General features: G+C 41.2%; 1 protein-coding gene and 1 long non-coding RNA gene across 3 annotated transcripts in view; one reads left to right on the plus strand and one right to left on the minus strand.

The window, feature by feature from the left end:
* Positions 1-20232, plus strand: part of LOC5510408 (fibrillin-1) — a 95916-nt gene that overhangs the window by 35752 nt on the left and 39932 nt on the right. For both annotated transcript variants that reach the window (XM_048727463.1, XM_048727464.1), the window contains exons 37-50: positions 400-525; positions 1399-1524; positions 2081-2203; positions 2899-3042; positions 6579-6647; positions 7249-7374; positions 7855-7983; positions 8586-8750; positions 9397-9627; positions 10764-10889; positions 11287-11409; positions 11494-11616; positions 13801-13923; positions 19892-20017. In XM_048727463.1, the coding sequence (XP_048583420.1) occupies positions 400-525; positions 1399-1524; positions 2081-2203; positions 2899-3042; positions 6579-6647; positions 7249-7374; positions 7855-7983; positions 8586-8750; positions 9397-9627; positions 10764-10889; positions 11287-11409; positions 11494-11616; positions 13801-13923; positions 19892-20017 (1860 nt within the window). The remainder of the gene's footprint in view (positions 1-399; positions 526-1398; positions 1525-2080; positions 2204-2898; positions 3043-6578; positions 6648-7248; positions 7375-7854; positions 7984-8585; positions 8751-9396; positions 9628-10763; positions 10890-11286; positions 11410-11493; positions 11617-13800; positions 13924-19891; positions 20018-20232) is intronic.
* LOC125562991 lies at positions 13960-19944 on the minus strand. The gene is made up of 2 exons (XR_007308042.1): positions 19843-19944; positions 13960-15635 (listed from the first exon to the last, which is right to left on the minus strand). It is a non-coding gene; the product is annotated as an uncharacterized LOC125562991 (long non-coding RNA).

Raw genomic sequence — 20232 nt, forward strand, 5'->3', positions numbered from 1 at the left:
CACTTCCAACGATTACGACTTTCTCAGTTACAATAGTTGCGTGGGTCTCTCTACACTAACCTATCCCACCCGTATCCCTTTTTAGCCTTCACCCTAGGGCCATGGTACGACTACCCGCTTTTAAACAACAGCTGCAAAAGTAGCAACGACTACTACAGCGTCAGCAACAAAGCAACAACAACGACAACAAAATTAACAGCACTAACTACTATTACTCATATGACAGTATCAATAACAACAGCACGAGCAACAACAACATCATCAACAACAACAAATACATTAGCCAATATCAGTAGCAATAACAGCAGCAGTATTTTTTCTTACTCTTTTTTTGTAGACTCTTTGCTTGCTCCATGAATCTATTTGGCGTCTTATTTGCTTGTTTGTTTTTGTTTTCAGATATCAATGAATGCTTGGCAGATCCAAACCTCTGTGAACACGGGCAGTGTATCAACAAAGCAGGCTCTTTCATGTGCGATTGTGAGATCGGCTACCTGCCTACTCCGAACGGAAAGGGTTGTCAAGGTACTCAAAGGCATTTTAGACATTTCAAATTAAGAGCCAGAGTTGATCGAGTGAAAATAATTCAGCGAACATCAAAGGGGCTCTCGCTTTTGTTGAGGCGTACAATCACGTGATGCTGACCTTGTATATAAATACAATTTAGATGTAAATATAATTTAGATCCGAGATGGCGGACGACATGAACTATTCATATGAGGATGATCTGGCAGTAAGTCGATTAGCTCTAGTTGAGTTTTTAGGAAGGGTGGGCTGGTAACTTTGAAGGGGCACAAGCACAATTGTCCTAAGAATGTTTTGTAGAATATCAAAAAGTCTAAAACAAAACAACGTGAAATCTTCCTGTTCTCTTCCTGTTCCGAGTATATGACAAATAGAAACAAACCTATTTGCGTTAAAGGAATTTTATGCAAAAAAAACTAGGTAGTTTATTTACGCAATTTCAAGGTTTGGGTAATCGTACAGCCTGTTCCGAAACCTAGAAGTACTATTTATAATCCATTTCCATCAGCTCGACGTGAGTCGTTCCAATCACAATCTTGTAATCATCTGAAAGACATGATTTCGCTGTTTCGAGATTGCTAAAATAACGCTAGACTCACTTTTCACCTAGCCTGCGAAAGAGGCTCTCCAAAAGCGCCCCAGAAAAGCTCCCGGAAAAGCCGTTCTATCGGACGTAGCGCCCGGCAAAAAATAGGCTCCGAAATCTGCTCGCTATGGCCTCTTTGTTTTCGCGCAACTAAACTTCTGCTTTTCCACGCAATTAGCGCCTGTTCAGCAGGCTGCTTTTCACCGTGCAAGTGCCACTTTAATGGGATCGACTGCATATCAGCATCGCGATAGTATGAGTCCCCCATTGATATCTTCATTTTGCAGACATCAACGAATGCACGGAGTTCCCCGACCTTTGCCATCATGGGACGTGCGAGAACCTTCCAGGAATGTTCCGATGTATTTGCCACAAGGGATTCCAGCTGACGCGACTAGGCAGCAATTGCACAGGTATAACAACGGATCCACAGGTATCCCATTAGATTCACAGGTATCCCAGCAAAACAAATTGACATTTTATGTAATCCTCAGACACAGCTAGCTATCTGCTTCAATTAGTTGATCCACTGCGCAACATTCCCCATGTAAACATATTCCTTAATAATGCATACAAAGATCCGTATACATTGTGCTCTACACTTTTGCCACGATAGGAAAGTTTTCACTCTAGCTTTTTGAAAAATTTCATGGAATTTCGTACTAATTCAACATCATTTAAAAACCTGGATACTAACGTGTAAAGGCCAATTATTCGTTTTCTTCCCTAGATGTTTGACGTGTGCTTGGTGAGTCGTTTGTTCAATAGCTCTTTTTTCTCTATGGTTGACGAGTTCTTGTTTAAATCGCTTGTTCCATAACTCTTTTCTAGATAACCCCCATAAATCGTCTGATTCAAAAATTCGTTCCCTTTTCCAGATAACTCCCATGAATCGTCTGATTCAAAAATTCGTTCCCTTTTCCAGATAACTTCGGTAACTCGTCTGATCAATATCCGTTCCTTTTCCAGATATCGACGAGTGCTCCGTTACTGGAATGTGTCCAAATGGCTACTGCGTGAACGAGATGGGCAGCTACCGTTGTGCTTGTGAGGAGGGATTCTCGATTAACAAGGACGGCTCTGGGTGTATAGGTAACAGGAATTGAATATGCTGCCATTTTACCCTCCTACTCAAAACCGAGTTATACGAAGCATTCCTTTCCATCGGATTATTATTCAAGCGAGCTACTGAGATAATTTTAATCAAATACTGTTACTAAAGTATTGAACTTCAGTTGTGAGTGTTGAGATAATTTTGATCAAAAACTGTCACTAAAGTGAGAATTGAAAGTATTGTTTCCAGGTTTACTTTGCTAAGGGAAATTGATTACTTTGCGTTTCTCGGTGGTAACCCCATTAAGCGGGCAACAAACCTTAAACAGCCTCTGTCAGCCGCCATTTTGTCATCCAGCAAAATACCAAGTGTGAAAATAGCATCCATTTCCATCGGCTGATTTTGGAAAGCCAAATTGATATTTTATATGAATTTGATAAATAAAGTTATAAATCTTTTAAGATGTTTATTTCGGTATTTTATCACATTATGTGCCTTTCAATATAAAATGAAAACAATAACAAAGGTGTGGCTGACAAGGGCCCTATAAAAGCTTACAATTTACCTAGTCCCAACCTATTTACTTTATTTCTCACTATATTTCTTTACCTTCAGCCGCGGGGTCGGCCGAAGTTCAACTCGATATTTTTACGTATTTTAAAACTTTTATACTTCTCAGTCCTATTTTGCATGTGTCATTGCGAGTTTGTGATTGTCATAACTCTACCTTCAGACATGCGCATGGCACCTTGCTACCTAGACACACGTGGTAATGACACGTGCCTCAACCCTATTGGTCCAGTCTACCGTGGTTACTGTTGCTGCACGGTAGGGAAAGCCTGGAACGGGTGTGAGTTCTGTCCGAAGCAAGGCACAGGTAATAATTATCGTAATGAAGAACATTATACACCCCTTTATGGTTGTCAGTGCAAACAGCGATTGGAAAGATAGTAAATGACAGCGCTTATGGATAGTAATGATTTGTAAGAATACTAAAGGTGACAAATGAACTCCTGCTATACCTGAACCATACAATGATGAACTATAACAAACAGACATTTTCCTCAAATTGGAACAAACGTTATGGGTATCTATGGTTCCTTTCAGTCGTGGGTATCTATGGTTCCTTTCGGTCGTGGGTATCTATGGTTCCTTTAAGTCGTGGGTATCTATGGTTCCTTTCAGTCGTGGGTATCTACGGTTCCTTTCGGTCGTGGGTATCTATGATTCCTTTCGGTCGTGGGTATCTATGGTTCCTTTCGGTCGTGGGTATCTATGGTTTCTTTCGGTCGTGGGTATCTATTGTTCCTTTCAGTCGTGGGCATCTATGGTTCCTTTCAGTCGTGGGTATCTATGGTTCCTTTCGGTCGTGGGTATCTATGGTTCCTTTCGGTCGTGGGTATCTATGGTTTCTTTCGGTCGTGGGTATCTATGGTTCCTTTCAGTCGTGGGTATCTATGGTTCCTTTCGGTCGTGGGTATCTATGGTTCCTTTCAGTCGTGGGTATCTACGGTTCCTTTCGGTCGTGGGTATCTATGGTTCCTTTTAGTCGTGGGTATCTATGGTTCCTTTCAGTCGTGGGTATCTACGGTTCCTTTCGGTCGTGGGTATCTATGGTTCCTTTCGGTCGTGGGTATCTATGGTTCCTTTCGGTCGTGGGTATCTATGGTTTCTTTCGGTCGTGGGTATCTATTGTTCCTTTCAGTCGTGGGCATCTATGGTTCCTTTCGGTCGTGGGTATCTATGGTTCCTTTCGGTCGTGGGTATCTATGGTTCCTTTCGGTCGTGGGTATCTATGGTTTCTTTCGGTCGTGGGTATCTATGGTTCCTTTCAGTCGTGGGTATCTATGGTTCCTTTCGGTCGTGGGTATCTATGGTTCCTTTCAGTCGTGGGTATTTATGGTTCCTTTCGGTCGTGGGTATCTATGGTTCCTTTCGGTTGTGGGTATCCATGGTTCCTTTCGGTCGTGGGTAATTATGGTTCCTTTCGGTCGTGGGTATCTATGGTTCCTTTCAGTCGAGGATATCTATGGTTCCTTTCGGTCGTGGTCGTGGGTATCTATGGTTCCTTCCAGTCGTGGGTATCTATGGTTCCTTTCAGTCGTGGGTATCTATGGTTCCTTTCAGTCGTGGGTATCTATGGTTCCTTTCGGTCGTGGGTATCTATGGTTCCTTTCGGTCGTGGGGATCTATGGTTCCTTTCAGTCGTGGGCATCTATGGTTCCGTTCGGTCGTGGGTATCTATGGTTCCTTTCGGTCGTGGGTATCTATGGTTCCTTTCAGGCGTGGGTATCTATGGTTCCTTTTAGTCGTGGGTATCTATGGTTCCTTTCGGTCGTGGGTATATATGGTTCCTTTCAGTCGTGGGTATCTATGTTTCCTTTCAGTCGTGGGTATCTCTGGTTCCTTTCAGTCGTGGGTATCTATGGTTCCTTTCGGTCGTGGGTATCTATGGTTCCTTTCGGTTGTGGGTATCTATGGTTCCTTTCTGTCGTGGGTATCTATGGTTTCTTTCGGTTGTGGGTATCTATGGTTCCTTTCGGTCGTGGGTATCTATGGTTCCTTTCTGTCGTGGGTATCTATGGTTCCTTTCGGTTGTGGGTATCTATGGTTCCTTTCGGTCGTGGGTATCTATGGTTCCTTTCAGTCATGGGCATCTATGGTTCCGTTCGGTCGTGGGTATCTATGGTTCCTTTCGGTCGTGGGTATCTATGGTTCCTTTCAGTCGTGGGTATCTGTGGTTCCTTTCTGCCGTGGGTATCTATGGTTCCTTTCGGTTGTGGGTATCTATGGTTCCTTTCGGTCGTGGGTATCTATGGTTCCTTTCGGTCGTGGGTATTTATGTTTCCTGTCGGTCGTGGGTATCTATGGTTCCTTTCGGTTGTGGGTATCTATGGTTCCTTTCGGTCGTGGGTATCTATGGTTCCTTTCGGTCGTGGGTATCTATGGTTCCTTTCGGTCGTGGGTATCTATGGTTCCTTTCAGTCATGGGTATCTATGGTTCCTTTCGGTTGTGGGTATCTATGGTTCCTTTCAGTCGTGGGCATCTATGGTTCCGTTCGGTCGTGGGTATCTATGGTTTCTTTCGGTCGTGGGTATCTATGGTTCCTTTCGGTTGTGGGTATCTATGGTTCCTTTCGGTTGTGGGTATCTATGGTTCCTTTCTGTCGTGGGTACCTATGGTTCCTTTCGGTTGTGAGTATCTATGGTTCCTTTCGGTCGTGGGTATCTATGGTTCCTTTCGGTCGTGGGTATCTATGGTTCCTTTCGGTCGTGAGTATCTATGGTTCCTTTCGGTCGTGGGTATCTATGGTTCCTTTCGGTTGTGGGTATCTATGGTTCCTTTCGGTCGTGGGTATCTATGGTTCCTTTCAGTCGTGGGTATCTATGGTTCCTTTCGGTTGCGGGTATCTATGGTTCCTTTCGGTCGTGGGTATCTATGGTTCCTTTCGGTTGTGGGTATCTATAGTTCCTTTCGGTCGTGTGTATCTATGGTTCCTTTCGGTTGTGGGTATCTATGGTTCCTTTCGGTTGTGGGTAATTATGGTTCCTTTCGGTTGTGGGTATCTATGGTTCCTTTCGGTTGTGGGTATCTATAGTTCTTTTCGGTCGTGAGTATCTATGGTTCCTTTCGGTCGTTGGTATCTATGGTTCCTTTCAGTTGTAGAACTCCCATTTTCCCATTTTCCCAATTTGCGCCTACAAAGTCTTTTGAAGAAGAGTGCAGTCTTTTAAAGGCGCATTGTTACCAGTTTACTTCCGGTCGATTACGTAACACAATCTCCGATGATTTTTAACGGAAAACGCGAAAAATATTTCAAAATATTGAAAACGGTTTGTCTATTGCAAGTTTCTTCGAGGATGTGATTGATAATTTAGAGCGGATGGCATGTAAATATCTCGGATTCTAATCGATTCTTTTGTCTTTTAACGGTCGTGGTTTCCGTCGGACCTCCGGAAGTGAACTGGTGACAATGCGGCTTTAATCTTGAACTTGTGAAAAGCATATTCACGGCTCCCCTTCTCTTTCTGTTTTGTTGCTGAATCAACGATGAGTGATGTCCTGATTTGCTTTCATCTTTCTATTTAGAGGTTGATATCTAGTACAATTCCGTACCATAAATACAATTCTTTTCTAGCTTGATTGTGTATAAAAAAGGTTACAAGCTGGTTTCACATTCGAAAGTTAAACGAGAAATATATATACCCTTGTTTTATACACGTTTTTATACCCTTGTGGTTTGTAAGCTAAACATTTGTGTTGTTAACAAACCTGTAGACTTAAACTAAATCTAGTCCCAGTGTTTATTGGGTAATTTTGAATATAGCGTCTACTGCAACTATACGCCATATTGGAAATTACCCAGAAGACCCTGGTGAAGAGGTTTGAGTTAAACTTCCTTCTTTCTGTAGCCGAATACAACCGTCTATGCCCGGGAGGTCCTGGGTTTGTCCCTAACCCAAACACGACTGTCATCGTGGGTGAGTATGTGATAGAGAATGGTTTAAAAAAATCGGCCCTGCTTTTTTGGTATATATTATCTGAAAATAAATCAGTCAACAAAAAAACTGGTAGTCGTCTTTGTCAAATCTTTTGCCAGTTTTCTTCAAGACTTTAAAAACGACCATTTGTCAGAGTCGACTACCAGGTTTTTGTGAACTATATTGATTAATCTGGTTACAGAACACAACTGTTTGGATATTTTATTGATTCTGAAAATAACACGGTATATCTGCAAGGAAACTTGAAAATAACCATCCTTGACTTAAGCCCGATGCTTTGTAAATGACATTTGATTGTAACTTAGTTACTTGTTTGATTTAGCTGAAGGAAATGCATGCTTTGTGTGACTCGCTGTTGTAAAAAAAATGGCGAACAATGCGCCCTTTTGAATGGGGCTTAGATCCTTAGGCGTTTGGTCCTAGTAGTTCTCCGTGTTCTCCTCAGAAACCAGGTTTTACATTGAGACACAGTCTGAACGTATTATTAAACTTCTTCATTGTTTTTTTTAGAAAAAACAATTGACCAAAGGCTCCCAAGTACTATTTAATGATGTATTCTTGTTGGCTTTTCTTGTTACAGATGTGGACGAGTGTAAAGAGTTGCCCGATATATGCAGGGAGGGCAAATGTCAGAATACCATCGGTAGCTATATCTGCACTTGTCCGAAGGGACTCAGACATGACCCGAGCTCAGGCAAATGTAAAGGTATGTACCAATACACGGCTAAAAAAGACAATAGCTGCGGTCTCTAGCGCAAAACGGTGCCTTAAAAGCCTTTCTATTATTCGTATTTATAGTGACAGTTATAAGGAGTTATAAAGATAAAGAGAGTTTTTTACATGTGTCTGGGTATTGAAGACAATTCTCTCGATTGATTTTATAAATGATACAATAAGTGTGATGATAACATAATTATGATACAAACTAAGGACATAATAATAAAAAAGCGCGTAAGAAAGCAGTCCAAAAAATCAAAATGGCAGTTAATTTCAAGATATGAATAACCAAGGAATAACCACGGGACCACCTAGAGGAATAAAAGGTACCCTAGATAGGACATAACTGAACGGTTATCGGGTATCTTTTCGCATTCGGAATCTTACCAGACCTACCTAAAGGGACTTCTTGGTGCACAAAAGGTCAACGACTAAATTGACCCAATTTCATTTACTTGTTTCGTTTAAGACATCGACGAGTGCGCGGAGTATCATCATCTGTGCGGGCTCAAAGGCCAATGTGTCAACACTGTTGGGAGCTACAGGTGTAACTGCCCCCCTGGAATCGACCTGGACAGGAAAACGAACATGTGTGTAGGTAAGAAGAGCTTGGTGGTTAGGGGGCGGGGGGAGGGAGGGGTCACAGTGACACCCATATAAGGTAGGGCAACCAAAAAACTTCATTTGGTACCGGGCCCTCAAATCACTCGCATTCCCTTCTGCTCGCTTTCGAGGACTCGTCTCCAGGTGTTTCTCGTCGTCCGTCATCGGTTTCCGTTTTCTCTGAGGGTCCCACATTCCATGGCGTACCTCGCAGTGTTATCTATAGGCTTGCGCATGTATTCTCTAACTGTCCTCAAATTCTATTTCTGAGTGGCACCGCCATTCTTACCTCTGCTCTTGTCCATGGTTGTTTATTTGTTACTTTGTCAGTCCAATAGATACCAAAAATAAGCACGAGTTAAAAGGTTATCATTTAATTTCATCCGCTTTTACGCGTGCGCAGACGATAGCCGGAGGTGACTGCGTTATCATGATTTTCTTTTATGGGTGCAGATAAACGGAAGTGACTGAGTTATGATGATTTTTTACACGTGTGCAGATAAATGGAAATGACTGCGTTATCATGAATTTCTTTTACACGCGCGCAGATAACCGGAAGCGACTGCGTTATCATGAATTTCTTTTACACGCGCGCAGATAACCGGAAGCGGCTGTGTTACCATGACGTCCAGTCAGGTGCCCTACCTATCTGTAAGGAACACTTCAGCGTCAACATCACGCGCCAAGAATGCTGCTGTACCATCGGAAAATCCTACAAAGACGAAAACGACGTCTGCGAACGCTGTCCAACCAAAGATTCAGGTATTTAACCTGTCACGTGATCACACACAGTAGTTGTCATTTCTAAGCACAAACCACAAAGGGCGACTTGTAATAAGAACTCACATGTTGGATGAGAGACTCGCGCGAAAAAGCACAAGGCAACTTATTCAGCGTTAAAGAATCAGCCTAAAGGTTTCTATTTCAGCAGCACGTTTATATTGTCATTGAAAAAGTGTTTTCTCTGTTGTGACAGACACAGCGATTACTGTGTTTATTTTGCCGTTTTGCCACTCATAAGGCACTTGATTTTTTCAGGCAAGTCGCCCATTGAATCGTCATAGACGCAGATTTATGTATTGGCTGAGTGCTATAAGCCATTATACATTTTACATTTACATTACCAAAAGCTGGGGAGCCGAATCTGTCAAATGTTCGTCTTTCAAAAGACTTCTTCAGGGCAGACTGTTGGTGAACCATATAATATTCTGGTTAACGAACCCGGCTATTGTAGTATTTTGATGGCTACATTTCATTATATATATGAATTTCTTATTTGTTATTCTAAACAGCCATCGATCCGCTAACGAGATGTATATAGTCGTAAAACATCTTCCTGAAATATGTATTTATAAAAACACCCTATGACAGTTTTAATTAAATTTTTTGGTATTACATTCTTTTTCAGCGGGCTATCAGGTGCTATGTCTAAGCAAACCCCCTCCCGTCAATACCATAGATATAACTCTCCCCGTGACTCCTCGTCCCTACTTCACTGGTGTGGCACCGCTCGGGCATAGTACCGAATTCAACCCTTTCCCTGACGTAAGCACTGTCCCTGGCCCCACGGGAGCTCCACAAAGGCTTTCTACTAAAGCTGTTTCTACTGTTCTGCCAACAACCGCCTTCACGGGCATCGGTGAGTTATCAAACGTAACGAGCAAAAGAGCCAGTAATTGTTATGAGAGGAGTTGTCCTAAACAGTTTCTTGTGGTTGTCAAAATGCGCAGCTTACGTTAATGCTCGTTTTTAGCGCTCAGCTTTCAATAAGCACCCTGCTTCGTACAACAGCCCCCCCTTCGGTGGAAAATTAAGGGTGTTGGAACATTTCTCGTTACTTGGCGATTCGGTTGTTAGGCGCGCGCGATCATCCGGGTACTTCACATTTTTAGGCGGGAAAATCTAATGGCGGGAAAAGAATTTACACGCGCGCGACATTCTTAGCTTCGAAAACAAACGCCGAAACTGGCAAAAAAAGGTAATAAAACAACAAATACTGTAAAACAAAAATAGGCGAGCATGATTTTTTACCTAGGGCACCTACTTGGCGACCTCAAGTGCAGATTTGAGCAGGAAAAGAGTTTTTTCAATGCATATTTCACTGTTAAAAAGCGAAAGAATATTCGATATTTTGATAACAAAATTTTCTCACAACATTCGCATTTGTAACCAGGGTTTAGCGCAATTCTCAATTGCGCATGCGTAGATAATTCTACTTCCGGTTTGCGTTTCCAACTCTATAATCTTTGAGGAGAGTGGACTGATCGCTATTTTTTTAGGCAAAGAATATTCACCTATTTGCCGTCTACGGAACTACGTAGACTATCGATTTTCCGATATTTTAAAAATTAAAGAAATTATTTTAAGTGTGGAAAAATAAAAATTAAAACTGCGAAAATTTAATAATTTGGAAGAATCGAAAAAAGCATACGTAACTTTGTATGCACCCTCCTGAATAATATTATAAAGCCACATTTATCATTGCAGATACTTCAACAGCTAAGATTATAGAATTTTTCTGTTGTGACGTAATGTGATGGTTCATCGCCGGATGACGTCATCAAAATTAAAATATTAATTAACTAAATTCATTTTATTTCACAATTATTTGGCGGATTTATAGCGTTTCAAAGTTTCCTTAGCAACGGCCCTCAGAGAAATGTCCCAACAACCTTAAGGCGCCCTCTTAAAAAAAAAAATGAAACTGCCCGAGGCAACTATAGATGCGAATGCCACCTCGGATACAAGTCATTATCATATTATTTTTTTAATCAGACGTTGACGAGTGTAGACTTATTCCTGAACTCTGTCTGTACGGCCTGTGCATTAACACACGAGGCAGCTATAGATGCGAATGCCACCTCGGATACAAGATTGACGAGAAGGGGATCATCTGTAAAGGTAGGGCCATGCGCCATTATACCCGTTATCATCATCAGTCCACTTCATTATCATAGTAAATAAAATAATGACAATATCAACGGCAACGACAGTAACCATAACAATGATAGTGACAGTGATAATAAGAACGACAACGACAATGACATTGTTAATGAGAACGACAACGACAATGATAGTGACAGTGATAATGAAAACGATGACGACAACGACAGTGATAATGAAAACGACAATGATAGTGACAGTGATAATGAGAACGACAACGTCAATGACAGTGATAATGAGACCGACAATGACAATGACAATGATAATAATAATAATGACAATATCGTTTCTATCATCATCATCATCATCATGAGTCTTGTAGGTCTTTTCAATCTCCTTTTCTCCTGTTCTGCAGACGTTGACGAATGCTTGATGAATCCTTGTGTGAGTCCCGCCAAATGCTTGAACACGTTTGGCAGCTTCCTGTGCAACTGCCCTGAAGGATTTACTCCTGACGTCACGGGACTCAAGTGCACAGGTATCCCACCATTTAGAAACATGTTATTCAATCCTTATTACGACTGTTACGGCAGCTCACCTGTTTTTATGTGTTACTTTGAAGATATGGACGAGTGTGGGACGCCGGGATACTGCGATCACGGCATGTGTAAAAACATGAACGGATCATTCAGTTGCGTCTGTAACCAAGGTTACCATTTGACGGACAACAAGCGAACATGCGTGGGTAAGTATTACACCTTTAAGTTATCATACATGCGTGGGTAAGTATTACACCTTGAAGTTATTATACATGTGTGGGTATTACACCTTTAAGTTATCATGCATGTGTGGGTAAGTATTACACCTTTAAGTTATCATACATGTGTGGGTATTACACCTTGAAGTTATCATACATGTGTGGGTAAGTATTACACCTTTAAGTTATCATACATGTGTGGGTAAGTATTACACCTTTAAGTTATTATACATGTGTGGGTATTACACCTTTAAGTTATTATACATGTGTGGGTAAGTATTACACCTTGAAGTTATTATTCATGTGTGGGTAAGTATTGCACCTTTAAGTTATTATACATGTGTGGGTAAGTATTACACCTTGAAGTTATCATGCATGTGTGGGTAAGTATTACACCTTTAAGTTATTATACATGTGTGGATATTACACCTTTAAGTTATCATGCATGTGTGGGTAAGTATTACACCTTTAAGTTATCATACATGTGTGGGTAAGTATTACACCTTTAAGTTATTATACATGTGTGGGTATTACACCTTTAAGTTATTATACATGTGTGGGTATTACACCTTTAAGTTATTATACATGTGTGGGTAAGTATTACACCTTGAAGTTATTATTCATGTGTGGGTAAGTATTGCACCTTTAAGTTATCATGCATGTGTGGGTAAGTATTACACCTTTAAGTTATCATACATGTGTGGGTATTACACCTTTAAGTTATCATACATGTGTGGGTAAGTATTACACCTTTAAGTTATTATACATGTGTGGGTATTACACCTTTAAGTTATTATACATGTGTGGGTAAGTATTACACCTTGAAGTTATTATTCATGTGTGGGTAAGTATTACACCTTTAAGTTATCATACATGCGTGGGTAAGTATTACACCTTTAAGTTATTATACATGTGTGGGTATTACACCTTTAAGTTACCATGCATGTGTGGGTAAGTATTACACCTTTAAGTTATCATACATGTGTGGGTAAGTATTACACCTTTAAGTTATTATACATGCGTGGGTAAGTATTACACCTTGAAGTTATCATACATGTGTGGGTAAGTATTACACCTTTAAGTTATTAGGCATAACCAGGCAAAGTCAAGCAACCTGACAAGACGACATCGTACGAAGGCTCGGTTGAACAAGGAGGAGAGGGGACTAGAGAAAGAGAAAGAAAAGAAGAAAAGGACGATGACGAAAAAAAAAACAAGAAGAGAAGTCCTGAGATGAAGGAATTGGTGCGCATCACATGTGACTGACTTCAACTCGTCAGAATTTAGATACAGACTGCTTCACGCAGTTTACAATCACGAGTGAGTCCGTGTGTAACAATGCCACTGAAGATTGTGCCTCTGGCCAGCGTTCCAAGCTGTTCTTTTATCGTCCCCCAATACAGGTTACCAAATGAAGTGCGAGGAGATGGCGGGATCTCCGTCTTTCAATCCTTATTGGAGAAGAAGAGGGATTCAGAGCCCCAGTGTGAAGGGCCAGGGGTTTAAACCAGACCTGGGATCGAACCCTTGCATAAGACGGCACACAGAGGCAATAAAAATCTACCCCTACTTAATAGGGAAAACAAAAGCTCACTAAAACGTACAATTTAGTATGTTTTCTAGTACGCAGCATCTAGGAGCTTGGTCATCCAAGGAAATGGAAATTATAATGCATAGATAAGGTTCGGGCGACCTGGCTGTACCACCGCGCATAAAAAAAAGAAAGAAAAAACACGGAAATGAATGCGAACATGTAAGAAGATTTATTGCCATTGTGAGATCCAAGACTTTTAAAAGTACTTTTACTAACAGAGCTGTTAAATATTATATTGCACAAGTAACAACTTATAAACGGATGAAAAACTGTGTGCCTTTTCTGATTTGTGTTTCTGGTTTTGGACGGTGAAAATGTATTGGATAAAATGATAGAATACACAAAAACTGGAATTCGACAAATTTTGGTCTTTAATAAGACTTCTTCAGGGCAGAAGTCATCATCATTATCATCATCATCATCATCATCATCATCATCATCATCATCGCTACTAGGTACAAAGGAGAACGTTGTACTCACGAGTGGTGTAACAAAACCCTCTTTATCCGGAACTCAAGTTTAACATTTAAAAATTCCTGTTTGTGAGTGTCACTTTTGACTCTTGTGTTGCGTTACAGATATGAACGAGTGCATCCTGGGTAAAGGGCTGTGTGGTAACGGTACTTGCATAAATACCGAGGGCTCATATAGATGCGAGTGTCATCCGGGATTCAAACTCAACCGCGGAGGCTTCTGCCAAGGTACGTCGGTCTTTTAAAGTATTTTAATTTATTTTAGATGGGAAGGAGGTGTAGGGTGGTGATCCTGATGGCGGGGAGATGGTGGGGCCCCACGGCTATGTCATGAGGCTAGCTATATTGGTGAGATGGTGGGGCCCCACGGCTCTGTAATGAGGCTAGCTATATTGGGGAGATGGTGGGGCCCCACGGCTCTGTCATAAGGCTAGCTATATTGGGGAGATGGTGGAGCCCCACGGCTATGTCATGAGGCTAGCTATATTGGGGAGATGGTGGGGCCCCACGGCTCTGTCATGAGGCTAGCTTTATTGGGGAGATGGTGGAGCCCCACGGCTATGTCATGAGGCTAGATATAGTGGGGAGATGGTGGGGCCCCACGGCTATGTCATGAGGCTAGCTATATTGGGGAAATGGTGGGCCCCACGGCTCTGTCATGAGGCTAGCTATATTGGGGAGATGGTGGGGCCCCACGGCTCTGTCATGAGGCTAGCTATATTGGGAAGATGGTGGAGCCCACGGCTCTGTCATGAGGCTAGCTATATTGGGGAGATGGTGGGGCCCACGGCTCTGTCATGAGGCTAGCTACATTGGGGAGATGGTGGAGACCCACGGCTCTGTCATGAGGCTAGCTATATTGGGGAGATGGTGGGGCCCACGGCTCTGTTTTGAGGCTAGCTATATTGGGGAGATGGTGGAGCCCCACGGCTCTGTCATGAGGCTAGCTATATTGGGGAGATGGTGGAGCCCACGGCTCTGTCATGAGGCTAGCTATATTGGGGAGATGGTGGAGCCCCACGGCTCTGTCATGAGGCTAGCTATATTGGGGAGATGGTGGAGCCCACGGCTATGTCATGAGGCTAGCTATATTGGGGAGATGGTGGAGCCCACGGCTATGTCATGAGGCTAGCTATATTGGGGAGATGGTGGAACCCAAGGCTCTGTTTTGAGGCTAGCTATATTGGGGAGATGGTGGAGCCCACGGCTCTGTCATAAGGCTAGCTATATTGGGGAGATGGTGGAGCCCCACGGCTCTGTCATGAGGCTAGCTATATTGGGAAGATGGTGGGGCCCCACGGCTCTGTTATGAGGTTAGCTATATTGGGAAGATGGTGGGGCCACACGGCTCTGTCATAAGGCTAGCTATATTGAGATGGTGGAGCCCACGGCTCTGTCATGAGGCTAGCTATATTGGGAAGATGGTGGAGCCCACGGCTCTGTCATGAGGCTAGCTATATTGGGGAGATGGTGGGGCCCACGGCTCTGTCATGAGGCTAGCTACATTGGGGAGATGGTCGAGCCCACGGCTGTGTCATGAGGCTAGCTATATTAAGAAGATGGTGGAGCCCCACGGCTCTGTCATGAGGCTAGCTATATTGGGGAGATGGTGGGGCCCACGGCTCTGTCATGAGGCTAGCTACATTGGGGAGTTGGTCGAGCCCACGGCTGTGTCATGAGGCTAGCTATATTAAGAAGATGGTGGAGCCCCACGGCTCTGTCATGAGGCTAGCTATATTGGGGAGATGGTGGGGCCCCACTGCTCTGTCATGAGGCTAGCTATATTAAACTTTCCTCTCATACGACTTCAGTCTGTTTTGCTCCGACGAAGGGCTTGAGACGTCAGCGCTACGTCTCTGTTTCACAGAGGCCATTGCAATGTTCACAGAAGCGTGCAGCGTACTTGTCAACCTTGTCTTAAGTTTTTCTGGTTATACCATCTGCAAACATAAGCGTCTGTATCACCCATAAATGTAATAACACCCATAAATGTTATAACAACCATAGATGTAATAACAGTCACCCATAGATGTTATAACAACCATAAATGTAAGAACACATCGCCCATAAATGTAATAAACAGTCAACCATAAATGTAAGAACACGTCGCCCATAAATGTTATAAACCACGTTAACCATTAATGTAAGAACCCGTCGCCCATGAATGTTATAACTTATTATTTTGACTCATAGGAACAACATTAGACAACCAAACTTGGCAGATGTCATGTAGGTGTCAAGGGGGGTGCAACAATATGTCGTCATCGATGACGTCATGCCGAGGCATCATATCGTTGCAGCCCCCCGTTGCAGATGTTTCTATGATAAGATACGAGTATTGCCGTTTTTAGTGACGTCATCTATGATGTCATGCTCAGTTGACATATCGTTGCATCCCCCTTGACAAATACATGACATCTGCCAAGTTAGACCAACTTATGATGTTTATATGATGAGATATGAGTATTGGCATTTTTAGTAACGTCATCGTTGATTTCATGCTGAGTTGACATATCGTTGCACCCCCCTTGACACCTACAAGACATCTGCCAAGTTTGGTTGTCTAATGTTGTTTCTACGAGTCAAAATTATAAGTTATAACATTTATGGGCGACGTGTTATTACATTTATGGTTAACGTGGTTTATAACATTTATGGGCGACGTGTTCTTACATTTATGGTTGACTGTTTATTACATTTATGGGCGATGTGTTATTGCATTTATGATTGTTAATATATAGATTTAGGCACTGCCTAAAATCGGAGCCAGCATAAACACCTTCTGTGTTGACTGATCAAAGGTATTATTGGGGGATCTAGGATCCTGCTCTCTACTGAGATTTATTTATTGTACCAACCAAATGGATCCAGGCCTTATTCAATAATTCAAATTATGCAGTACATCAAAGTTAACAAACACAATTCCTGGTGTGGATATGGCCAAAATTGTCAAGAGTCTAATGGTAAATTCTTATGTCCCATCATAGAAGTTCCATTATGAATATCTTTTTTTAATCAAAACAATACTCCCACAAGCTTTGCCCTTGTGCAGAAAATGTCATGGATGTAACAGCATTCCAAAGATTCAAAATAATATATTTAGACTGTTTAGATGCCATACTGTGATTTTTATGTATTGATTTAGTGGCGTTTTTTCTCCTTCATTGGACCGAATATTCAGAAAAATGTCTGGAAATTAAAATCCAAAAAGTATATCTACTTTCATGCATTACATATTGGTGCAACCCACTTTACCTTATAGTGGCCTTGTTGTTGGTGGCCTACTCCCAAATGAATGCAATGAAGAAAAAACAGATTGAAAATGCTAACTTCTAATTTCAAACCAAACCCTTTCATTGATCTATGTTTGGGGTAGAGAGGAATCAAAGAATATCAAATGACTAAAAAATAATCGATGGGAGAGGAGAGAAAAAGTGAATTGACTCAACTTGAAAGCTTTGGTGAAAAAAATATAACAGTAATGAAAATAATTTGATTGAGCATTTCTTGACATTTCCCCTTTCCCATTATCTTAACCCTTTCACCACCACAGGCCTCTAAAGAGGCCATGTCTTTGCTATCCAAGCTATGTGAACAGAATTCTATTATTGAAATAGAACAAGGTTGTTGCTAGTGTTATAAAGTTTAAGTATCTTGCCCTAAAAAAACCCCTCCCCTTAATAAAAGTTCCATTAATGTACATTTGTAAAGCTACATTCTGACAAGCTTTGTTCTTGCAAAGAACAATGGATAAAACAGGATTTCAAAGATGGAATATAGTGTCAGACACAATTTTAGATAAGATGCAATGCTGAAGATTTAATGTACCATTTTAAGTTGTAATTTTCCATCCCCATGGGAATTAATATCTACAAATATACATCCAGTAATGCATTATATTTTGGTGTTTTGAGAAACCCTGGATCTAACTATTCCAATGAAATAAATCTAAACATTTAAAATAAACGTAATGGGCAAGAGACTTGGAAAGAAAATCCTAAAAAGAAAATATAAGTGAAAGTAATAAATGAAAATTTCTAATTTAAAAATCAAATCTGTTCATTAATTTATTTTAGGTGTAGAGGGGGGATAGCAAAGAGCATCAATTGCATAAAAATAGTCAACAGGGAGAAGAAAAAGGAAGAAATATGACTCTTCCTTAAATGTTTGAAAAGAAAATATAACAATAATGTGATAATTATATTCATTACTTTTCTAAAATATCCCCTTTCCCATTATCTTTAGGTTGATAGAAAACTGTTTTCTTTACAGATTTATTATTTAAAAAGCAAAAGTTTGTTTTTAGTTTTATATTATATAAGTATCTTGTTCTAAAAAAAACCTATTAGTGTGTACTGCTGAATCACATAGTAATGAACTAGTCATTTGCGCCCCCTCCCTTATGGTCCCGCAGAAGTCAGGGGTTAATGTGGGGTTTTAGACCACTTTTTAACCAGAATATGTCAAGAGGGGTGGTGGTATTGACTGTTTTTGACTCTTAACTTGGAAACAGGCTTTTATTAAAGTTTAATCCCCCACCCTTCCCTGGGACCATGGGTGTGGGGGTATCAAATGACTCGTGAATAAGAACATCCTACTGTTCTCTTCACGACATGATTTTTAATTCTCATGTCTTCCAGTCTTTAGCATTCATCTTGGCCCTCAGGTAGTTCCTGGTTCATAAAAGAGTGAAAACAATTATTTATTATTTCTTTCAAAACATTCTTTTTATCAAGCCATTTATAATCTAACTTTCCAATCTTAATTAATTCCAATTTAATCTAATTTTCCACAACTATTTGAAAAAAAAACACATGAGATGCAAGATGCAGACAATAACAACAATACATATTGAAAATAGGGTTTTTTTTTTATCCTCGGTAAGGAAAATTTCTCTTGTAAGTTGAAAAAGCTGCTGTATCTTCTAAGGATATGTATCTTCTTAGGACTAAGAGCACAGGATATAAAGACAAGAACGGTCTTCTTTTGCAGTATTTGACAAATGCAACACGATATTGGTTAGCCTTTATGAAATATCTCAACACAATCAATCTGCCCTGAAGAAGTCTTATTAAAGACGAATTCCAGTTTTTGTTGTATTGTATTTTATTCAACACAATCAAGAATATAGATAAAACGAAGAATGTCAAAACAAAACCTGTTATGCTCAAATAATTTGATTACTAAGTTAAGTACTCGCATTCTCAAAGCATACAAAAAGGACAACAAAAAGCCTAATAACCTTTATATCCTCAATAGACATTACAAATCGTCGTCCGAAACTCACCTTGCATTGTTTTTTTTGGTCGCTTTCTTGTGGTTCTGTTCGCTTTTTAATGTGAACTGTTACTTGCTTAAATTTACTAGCTAAAACCAGATAAATCTTGGCGTGAATGAATGTTAGTAGATCTCCTCTAGTTGACTTTATCCTTAAGTCACAAAATTTGGGGCAAAATAAATAACCATAGCATAATCGACAAGAACTTTTTCCCTTGCTCCGTGCTTGTATTTAGTCGCCATTTCGGGGCCGAGTGGGGCCTGGGAGTCGCGCGGCTGACTGGCTGGCTGGCTGGCTGGCTGGCGAGTGACACCACAGGGTACCCGCGCGATGACCACAAAAACCAAGTCGCATACCTATACCATATTTCTATGCCTATGGGGCTACGCGCGCGGCCTGCGGCCGCGCTTAGCCCCGCTATAACATTTATGGGTGACTGTTATTACATTTATGGTTGTTATAACATTTATGGGTGTTATAACATTTATGGGTGTTATAACATTTATGGGTGTTATAACATTTATGGGTGTTATAACATTTATGGGTGATACAGCGTCAACAAAATCCGCGCTGTCGGCTGTTTTTTATTTAACCATAATTATTTGGCTCTGAATTATGATGTTTTAATAAGCAGAACCTTTTTGGAGAGTTGAGGGCATTGTGACAACTAACAATAAGCTAAATCATAGACAATTTTTAAGGTTGTAGGTGATACAAACAGTATGTTTAACTTAAAGAACCCTTGACAGCTACACATTTCGAAATAACCATCTACAACCAAAGTTTTATACAGCCGAATCAGCCGATGGATATGAATGCTTTGCACTATTTAGATAGGATGACAAATAGCAGCTGGCAAAAATACTTACAAAGCATTATATGGTTCCCTCGCACTAGTGACTTTGAACGTATTCGCAGATATCGACGAGTGCGTGATGGAGGCTGACGTGTGCAGGAACGGCATGTGCATCAACACCGAGGGCTCATTCACCTGTCAGTGCATAGCAGGATACACGTTATCCGCTGACCGCAGGCACTGCATAGGTAAGGGTCGCCAATCTGCAATTCTTATTACAATACAGGTTGAGAGGGACCTCTAGATTAAGGACGGCGAAAGGGTTATGACAATGCGCACGCGCACTACAGCGTTTTTTTAGCGCGAAGAAGTACAGTGGAATATTTGTACATTTCTGGCGCCGCTATCTACCCTCGCCGTCCTCGTTTTCAAGTTGGATCCATACGTCGCGCTCCTGTCGTGA

This window comes from Nematostella vectensis, chromosome 5, assembly GCF_932526225.1.
Source record: "Nematostella vectensis chromosome 5, jaNemVect1.1, whole genome shotgun sequence".
NCBI lineage: Eukaryota > Metazoa > Cnidaria > Anthozoa > Actiniaria > Edwardsiidae > Nematostella > Nematostella vectensis.